The sequence below is a fragment of the Myotis davidii genome, unplaced genomic scaffold (genome assembly GCF_000327345.1).
Source record: "Myotis davidii unplaced genomic scaffold, ASM32734v1 scaffold112, whole genome shotgun sequence".
NCBI classification, from domain to species: domain Eukaryota; kingdom Metazoa; phylum Chordata; class Mammalia; order Chiroptera; family Vespertilionidae; genus Myotis; species Myotis davidii.
In genome coordinates this window covers 761,225-771,021 of record NW_006284838.1, presented here as the reverse complement: position 1 = coordinate 771,021, position 9,797 = coordinate 761,225, and the positions used below count along the sequence as shown (strand labels likewise).

The 9,797-nt window shown below is 45.2% G+C and overlaps 1 protein-coding gene across 1 annotated transcript in view; it reads left to right on the top strand.

Annotated features, from left to right (window-relative positions):
• NRG3 (neuregulin 3) overlaps window positions 1–9,797 on the top strand; it is a 1,107,294-nt gene that overhangs the window by 479,354 nt on the left and 618,143 nt on the right. The window contains exon 2 of the mRNA XM_006755074.2: window positions 9,620–9,749. Within this exon, the coding sequence (XP_006755137.2) occupies window positions 9,620–9,749 (130 nt within the window). The remainder of the gene's footprint in view (window positions 1–9,619; window positions 9,750–9,797) is intronic.

The following is a 9,797-nucleotide window of genomic DNA, read 5'->3' as shown; positions in this document are numbered from 1 at the left end:
AGACATTATTTCAAAGCTGTAATAGCATGACAAAGACATTTGAAAGATACAGTAATAGAAATTCTCAGTGTCAAAAACTATATAGACATTATTTCAAAGCTGTAATAGCATGACAAGGACATTTGAAAGGTACAGTAATAGAAACTCTCAGTGTCAAAAACTTGATGTTTCTGACTATCTCTCTCCCTTCCTCTCTGTAAAAAATCAATAAAATATATTTTTTAAAAAAACTATATGTACTTTACTGTTTGTAAAGTGTTTCAGGATGTGCCCAGAAAAATGGGTCTTGGGTGGATGTGTGAGACGATGAAAAATGATCACATCCTAATTACTCTCACATTTACTCATAATGATAGAATGACTAATAGAGTGTGGCAGGTAGAGGCTCGAATACAAACACCTTAAACACATCCCGGCTGAGTGCAGATAGAACTGTGGCGCGAGGGAGGATGAAGAATGTCTGTTATGGAGTTTTGCTTTTCTGGTTTTTACCCCTGCCTTCCCATTTACCAGCTGTGAGATCCAAGAATACTGAATGATCACTCTGTGCTTCCATTTCTCTTCTGAAAAATGAAGATATTTATATCTGATTAATGGCTTTATTTCAAACATCATTTTCAAATGTTAACTTCTAGGGTTTCTATTATCCTAAGATTTTCTGGTTTGAATTGCTGCAACTAAAGCAGCTGAGACAAATTGAGACCACGAGAAAGTCTGACATGCAGTAGCATGCTTCATCAATTACATTCACTGTTAAAATATTGCACTGATTGTAGTTGGCGAGTAACCACGGCTCAAAACCCTCTCCGTGAAGTGTCTCCACACACCCAGGGTGCCCTGCACCAGGCTTCCCCATCATCCTCAGGATTAATCCAGAGAGCACAGAGTTAACACCTGGGTGCCCCGTGGTCTCCAGGACCCCTTTAAGCTATAGCCAGGTTCATTCTGATTGGCCCTGTCATTTCCAGACACGTTGATATTTGGAGTATCAACTCTGCACATACTTGACAGGCAAGAAATTTGAGTCTGGGAGACATTTCTTGAGTAAATAAACATATAAATGTGTATCAAAAACCATTAAACCATTTTTATTGTACTCACGGACATAAAAAGTAATGCTGATTATTAGCAGTCAGCCTCAAGGACGTTCACATAAGCATATATAGGTTTCATTTCTCTCTAGAAACATTACTGAGATGGAGCTGCCAGGTGGTGTTACCTTGCCATGCGGAGGGTATATGTGTGCCTGTGGTGTTGGTATAACTGCCACTGTGACAGCCAGTATAATACTCAGAAAGCATAGGTGAAACATATACTATATGCTACGTCCTGAGGTTAATTATGGGGACATAGAGATGGCCTTGCCGCGTCCGCAGGAATCCAGGAATCCATTGTCTAGCCTGGGAAGTGTGGGGAACAGAGAGACAGCGTTAAATTGGAATTCAGAGTGATTAGTACAGTATGAAAGGCAGGAAGGAAGTGTTACCGGACACCAAATCCTGGCAGCTCCTGCCAACCTCAGGATGTGGGGAAGGCTTCCATGGGAGCTCACTTGTGAACTAGGTGTGAAGCAATCAGAAATGTTTTGCCAGGCAGAGGAGACACACCGGCCATGGAAAGAAAGGTCAGTGGTGTGTAGAGTCCCCGCCTGGAGGGGGCCTGATGGTTCTGGAGTTGAGTTATGGAGAACAGCAACGGAGGGGCAGCTGCGGACGGGAAGGGAGCTTTGTGCTCAGCCTGTGCTCAGGCTGTCACTCGGGATTAGCGTGAGGAAGTTGGGTGGGGAATAGCTGAACACGGGCAGTGTTTGCTAATCTGGCATAGTGAGGGCCCAGGGAGCGGCAGGCACAGCAGGAGGAGAGCTCAGGTGTGCCCTCAAGGTGGCTGTGTCACCTGTTGACTGAGCGGGAGGCTCTCAGGGGGGCTCAGGAAGACCAGGTGGAGGCTGTTGCTGCATGCGCCAGGGGTGTTCACCCACTCTGTGTCACGTAATGTCATCTGGGAAGTAAAGATGTCACAGAATGAAACCCTGTCCCCGCCATGGTCAGTCATCCTGTGGTGAAAGACATTATTGCATGAGAAATCACATCCCACGAGGAAGTTTCGTAGGGGCGTATGGGAAGGAGAGCTGTGTAATTCAGGCCCTAAAGGCATCTCATGAACACCCCGTGGACCTGACCTGGAAGAGAGGGACAGACCCGGAGGCTGTGAGCTGCGGGCTCTGTGCTGGAGAAGCCGGAAAGGGCACACGACACACCCCCTGCTCTCTCCTTCCTTTCGGGATTCAGTACCGGCCTGTCACTACACAGGGCCATGTTCCCTCCTTGGCGGGAGGTTTCAGACTTTCTGGGTACCTGGTGCTGCTCATGCAAGTGAGGGAACATCTGGAAAGTGGGAAATGATCCTGCTGGCAGCCAGGTTGTGACGTTCCTGAAGGAGCACACGTAATGTCCCACCCAGCTCCTCTGCGGTTTTGTTTGGAACTAGAGGTAATCATTTAAAAATGTCTAAGCATCCTCCTCTTCTGACCAGTGTAAGCGGTTGCTGCTCCTGTGTCCACGACAATTCCTCCTGCAGGCCTCTTGCGTCCTGGACTTTTAAGCTATGCATTCACCATAGTGTGCCCTGCTTTCCTAAGGGCTGCTCAGCCTAGGGGCACTCAACTCACAACCCAACACCCCAGCAAGGCTGTCTTACTAGGAAGGATGAAGTCTGTCTGGGGATTTTAAAAACCTCGTCTCTAGTAGATAAAAGTCTATCATTCAGGGTTGGTGCGAGGATATGTGCTTGGGCCATGCTGGCTGCTATAACACAATGCCGTAGACTGGGTGGCTTATTAGCAACAGAAAATAAGCACATTTCTACAGGTCTGGAAGCTGGAAGTTCAAGATCAAAGCTTTAACAGACTTGGAGTCTAGCGAGAGCCCACCTCATAGATGGCTATCTTCCCGCTGTGCCCTCAGTGGTGGAAGGGGTGAGGGAGCCCTCCGGGTCTCTTCTAAGAGCAATAATCCTACATGCAGGCTTCACCCTTATGATCTAATCACCCCACAGGCCCCACCTCCTAATACCCCCACATTGGGTGTTAGGATTTAACATAGGAATTTGGGGGAGGACACACACACTTGGTATACAGCAAATATTCCTTCTCTATATTGGGCAGCGAGTAAGCACTAGCAACACCAACCACACACACACACACACACACACACACACACACACAGCAACAACAACAAGCAACTGAAAATTATGTTCCTATCTTCCAGAAGCCTATGGTCCATGGGACAAACAGATGACAATAATGAAGGTTATAATTTTCAGTAGAGAGTCTGAGGCTTTCCCCTGGAGCAAGACTCATTTCTGTTTGACTTTGACAAATAAGCTCAAAGCCTGGACTTCCCAGGCCTAAATGTCATCTGTGGTTCAAGTCTCTGAGTAGCAGTCAAATTGTCTCTGCTCATTAGAATGAAAGACAAATAGAAAAATGAAGGGCGTGGGGCCTTGGCGTAAATGGGCAAAGTGCCTCTGAGAAGAGCCTACACGTGGCAGGACAATCTGAAGGAGTTTGTAAAGAGCAGAGTTACCTAGTGGGAACTCAGAGAATTCCCCAGAATGTTTCGCTGGGTCCTAATATGTGCCGTGGGTGAAATCTTCAGGTTGCTGTGAGTGTGTGGCAGGTTCAAGACCTATTCAGGAAGTAGAATCGCCAGTAGTTGGTGATTGCACACGGAGGTGAGGTGAAGGGGGCTCCCTATATGCACTGAGGGATCAATGATGTAACGTTAGCCGAGAAAGAATCCTGAAGTAAGTTCAATTTCCTACGAGTTAATTTTTAGGTCCCTTTGGGATAACCAGGAGGAAAGGAGAGGTAGGCAGACTGGCATAGAGAGAAACCTTTTAGCTGGAGGTGTAAGGTGCATAGGAGATAACAGGCAGGACCACCCAGGCAGCCAGTTCTCAGAGTTTACCTTGCAGAACTACCTGGGGACTTCTGACCTCCCTGCCTGGGTCTGGTGCGGTAGGTTTGTGGTGGGGCTCACGGTTATGCTTCTAATACACCCCCAGACAGTGCTCTGCTGCTGGCCTGAGGACCACACACGGAGTAGTCCTCAGTCAGGGAATAAGTAAACCTGAAAACCAACCCAAACAAACAAAACAATCACACAAATAGAAATAAAAACGTGGCCCCTGAAGGACAGTACAGTAGAGCAAGCTGCAAGGTCAGAGTCATGTGATCTTGTGCCCGTGATGTAAAGCTGTGAGACTTGATTTCTTCATTTGTAAAATATGCATAAAAGCATAAGTAACAGCAAAAACTCATACTGTTGTTTTAAGGCCAGACACAGCTAAAGGAAAAGCTTACACTGTGCTGAGAGTAGGCCAGGAGTTATTTGAAGACCTGTTCTTAAGTTAGCCAGCTTTTACATACAAATTAGATGAGGCCGAGGTTACAGAAACCAAAAAGCAAGGGGAACATCAAGGCTATGCTATGTGACACCATCGGAGCCAGTGAAAGCTTTTGTCATGAAGGCAGCAGCTGAATGTCAGATTCTTCTGAGAGTCCAAGGCGATGGGAAATGTTTAAATATCCACTGGATTTAGAGAGAGTGACATAGACTGAAGCCATTCAGTACAGCGATGTGGGGAGCAGGACGGTGTGTGTGAAGCTCAGAGCATAGAGCCCACCCCGCGCCAACGGCTTCAGTGACAGCAGCTGCTATTACATCTATTGGAGCTGGACGCAGTTTGTATGGGCATGTGCATGCACATGCAGGTAGAAGGGGAAATACTCAGCATTAATAAGCTCCACCATTCCCAAGTAAATGCGATTCCGCTGAGCAAGCTCTGTCCTGGGAGCGTTTGCTTAAGCCAGAGAGGAGTTTCTAAAAGCAACATTTCAAAGGGGAAGGTGGCAGGTAGGTCATGCAAATTTAACAAGAGTCCTCTTTATGTGGGCAGTGAGAAGTGGTAGCTCTGGGACCCACAAGGAACCCTCAGTCCTCACAGCAGGCCTGAGACTCAATTGAACTTGAAATTCCATGCCCAGCACTCCCCATTTTTCCCACGCCAGCAAAGTGAACAGCCATCTGATGGCTGGGCCAAGGGACAGAGCTATCTTTGCCTCTTGCCAGCTGAGAAATGGTTTGTTTCCCTTTCCAACGCGGCTGCATTCTCCTTGCAGCTTTCCTCGGCCATTCAGTATTTCCTAGCTCAGTCCCATGCTAGTGCTCACTCCTGGGGGGCACGAAGTGGCAGACTCCAGGGGGGATTGTCATGTAGAGCAGCAGGTTCATTCCCACCAGGGCTTCCGCAGACCCACTGCTGGAGCCAATGACCTTATTGAAATGGCTTCTGGCCTGTAAAAGCATTTTCCTAATCCTGAAAGCTTTTAGATGCACCACCAGATTCTTAACTTTTCTTGGAGAGTTGTCATGTCATGAACTCAGTGGGGGAAGGAAAGAACTGCTTGATGAAACTGACATTTTCAAGCCAGGAATGTGAAGCGTGTGTTAGGGTCTATGCAGGCCTCATCATTCTCCTTCCTTAGGTGTGCTCCTCTTCAGATCAGTAGGTGCCATTCCTTTTCCTGGGCCAATGAAATCATTCCCCTTTAAGACCTCGCCCAAAGACCAGCCCTTTGGGAAGCCCTCCAAGATAACTGTAGCCCAAATGACACTCCCCCTTTCTTTGATTATCTGCTACAGTTATTATCTGTAATAGCCCATTTGGCACTCTTGTTCCCACAACAAAATCTGCGCTCCCCGTTGTGTGTGGCATTGTGCCCGCAACATAGAACTCCTCCATCCGCAATCTTCAGGTTCCACTCGGTACTTAAGGGGAAAACCAGTCATTGTTTTAATTCATTAATAAATTAACTTTCATTGCAAAATCTGCAGGGATTTCTGTCTTCCAGCCTTACATGTTCTTCCCATTTCGCCTTTAATGCAGTAAGCACCACCACCTCCCACTGTGTGTTTAATTACTGTACTGATTGCTTACTTTGTAGGCTACATGATGTGGAAAAAATACAAAACTTAAAAGCAAGGCACTCTCCCTGACCTCCCTAGGGGTAGAGACTGAAGCCCATAAAAATATAAGAAAACACATTTAACTCTACACATAACTGGTGCCAGAGGAGTGGTCTGGATAATTGCACAACCCCTGCGGCCCCAAGTGCAAGCCCTGTCCCCCCTGCCAGCAATGGACTTCCTTGACCTGAGACCTGGACCTTCGGTCATGTGCTTGTGAGAGCCTTCCTTAGCACCATCTTTGTTCATTTTAAGCCTAACATTCCTTTATCTTTCAGGCCTCTCTTTTAGAAAATCTCTATACATGTATTTTTTTTTCTCTTTTCTTCCCCTCCATCTGGTGAGTTTTCTTTACCTTGCCCAATGTCTGTAATTTTTGGTGAGTAGTGCTATACGGGTACCATATGGTCAAATGCTCAGGTGAATTCAAAGATTTCAAATATATTGATAATTGCAGTTTGTTTACCTAATAGAGACCGGTGCATGAAATTGGTGCACTCAGGGGGGTTCCTCAGATCGGTCTGTGCCCTCTCACAGTCCAGGAGCCCTTGGGGGATGTCTGACTGAGGGCTTAAGCTGGCAGTCAGACATCCTTAGTTCTGCAGCAGAGGTGGGAGATGCTCCTGCCACCACAGCTGCGCTTGCCAGTGGTGAGCCCAGCTTCTGGCTAAGCGGCTCTCCCCTGTGAGAGTGCACTGACCACCATGGGGCAGCTCCTGTGTTGAGCGTCTGCCCCCTGATGGTCAGTGCACATCATAGCAACCGGTCATTCCGCTGTTCATATTTGCATATTAGCCTTTTATTATATAGGATAGAAAGATTAAGCCCAACATCCCATTACTTTTTATTATATTCAGTTACTCAACTAATGCAATTTTCTTTTAATTCAGTCAAGTTATTGTGAAGGATAAGCAGGTGCATTTTAATTTAACTTTGAGGTTCTCTGAGCAGTGGAAATAGGAAACCTGAGTATGTTAAGCCTGATAATCTCCATTCTCTCCCAACCTGGGTGTTTGCAGAGGCATTTACCTGGGTCTCTGAACCTCTGATAGAGGATGACATGATGGGGAAAGAAGTTGGTAGAATGGGGAGGTAACCACTGGAGAAAGTAGTTGTCAGATGAAACTAATTGATTGTAATTGCTTTGCCATCATATTGCTCTTGGAGCCTGTAGCTTGTTAAAACCACTGATTATGAAAGAAGGATCTCACTTTTTATGCTGTAGGTCATGTTAATGAAGAGCTGTTCTTAGAGAAATGATCAGTGGATATCAATAAACGGATAATAGAAATTAAAGGAAAACTTAATTAACTTGATCATGAGTTACTATACTTCAGCAGTCACAGTAGCAGTCAACTGTGTGGTGTTCCCTACTGAATCTTTTGCTTGGAGCTCTTGAATTTTAAGTATTTCCCACAGAAAGAGAGATTGAGCCTGTGAAACTATTTATCACATACTGTCTTAAATAACAAATCATCCTGTAGATTTATCTTGGAAAACAGAAGATATGTCTGTTTTACAGAGCCTTTATTTTGTGACAAAGTATTAATAGGAAGGTATTTTGAAATGGAAAAAATAAGTTCCCATTGTATCATCAGGAAAGGATATTAGAAGTGGGTTCTTTAATGCTCGTGGAATATGAGTAGTATATAAGTGAGCATCTGTCTGAATCTGAAGATAATATTTATCAATGTTAAAATGAGTATACTAAAATGATAACATTAATGTGAAGTTATATCTAACATTTTGTTGTAGGATGTGCATTAATGTTCATATGATTGTAACTATCATATCTTTCATCCTGGCATTTAAACTGTTGGTGATGTTAGAGTGATCACATTTACTGGAAACGTTTTTACTGAGCACCAATTCTGATTAAGGCTCAGGCTCAGTCTGGCCTCAAGGAACTCACAGACTAAAGGAACAAACGTGAACAAATGGTTGCTTGTAGCATTAAGCACAGTGATACCAGCGATAAAAAGTGCTAGAGGGACGCAAGGGGAAAATAACGCGCACTCTGAACGATTTCTCGGTGTCTTCCAGCAAAGCTAAAGATGGTCTAGATTGGAGCAGTGTGATAGTTCCTGGTATTTGGGGAAATGAAATAACAGAAATTAGGGTGTGTGTTTTAGGGTGCAAGAAGATGAGATTAGACAGGCAAAATTCCAGATGGCTTATGTCTTTCTTTGCCCCCCTATGGGATTTTGAGTTATTCCTATGGGAATGGGGCTCCCAGAGGAGTTTTAAATGTTGAAGGACAGAAGTGAATTTCCTTTTAGGAAGATCACTGCCCCCTCAGTGTGGATGATGGCCAGGAACGGCTCATTGCAACCTCCAGGTAGTAAGCAGGTACAATTGCCTGTGCTGGTGAATATTAGTGTTAATGTAGGTCTGTGAAAAGGAAATTAAAAGAGCTCAAAAGCCGAATCATTTTTCATCTTTGACTTTTAAAATATATTTTTCTGAATGTGAGATTAGTGCTAATACACTTGTTGCTGAAAACGTGAAACTACAATGTCTACACGTGATAATAGAGTCTGTGTCTAGCAGACAGCACATACTTCTGGCTAGTTTTGTGTTTAGGAAGTAGATGTAGATGTGTTGCTTACTTGAAAAAAAAATGTAAGTAATTATGATTTTAAAATACATGTTTAAGATAATGCTTAAAAAATGGCAATAATTTTGGTTCTGTTAAAGAATCACCAGAATAAAATTTCACATTAAAGATTCTGTTTTAGAAATTGGAACATTTGCATTTTAATTACATAACAAAAGGATAAAGTGAAGGGATAATTGGCTTGGCTATTAGCCAATTACAGCTATAACTGAAAAACAAAAATAAACAATCAAAAAACCTCACAGAAACTGACAATGGTTTCCACAAACAGTCACAATAGACACTGATCAGATGTTTGATGACATTTGGCAACACTAAACGGGCGGGGGCATTGTTTCAGTCCCGCACACAATGTGTTTGCTAAAACCGAAATTAATGAGAGCAGATTGGAGGAGTTTGAAGGGTCATTCGGTTTTCATGCGAGTGCATCCTCAGATAAGGCTTGTCTCCAGTGATCCCAGTTGTTAAAACCTCATGGAGAAATAAGGCGATTCAATGCCGTGGTTGTCTTAATCTGTCTGGGCTGCTGTAACAGTACCAAAGACTGGGTTACTTCTAAGGAACAGCAGAAACTTATTTCTCATAACCCTGGAGGCTGGGGAGCCCGAGGTCAAGGTGCCTGCAGATGCAGTGTCCGGTGAGGTCCTCCTGGTTCATAGAAGGCCGTCTTCTCGCTGTGTCTTCACGTGACCCAATGGGCCAAGCAGGCCTTGGATCAGTCATGACCTAATCTCTGCCAAAGGCCCTCGCTTCCTAATACCATTACCTTGGGGATTAGGTTCCACTGTATGAACTTGGAGGAGGTCACATCCAATTGCATTTTTTTATTATAGGGGAGGTTTTATCCGGTCTGTCTAGCGTTCCCATAGTCAGTGCCAGGAGAGGGCCTCCGTGTGGAGATTCAGGGCAGTGCCAGGAGCCGGGGTGTCAGAACGCACCACTGACCGCACCGATCTGTGTGCTTCCCTTACAGACACCACCACATATGCCACCGAGCGGTCCGAGCACTTCAAGCCCTGCCGGGACAAGGACCTGGCCTACTGTCTCAACGACGGCGAGTGCTTCGTGATCGAAACCCTGACCGGATCCCACAAACACTGTCGGTAAGCCATTGCGGCCCTGGCCCGAGTCGGGCCCTCAGAGAGGCCTGG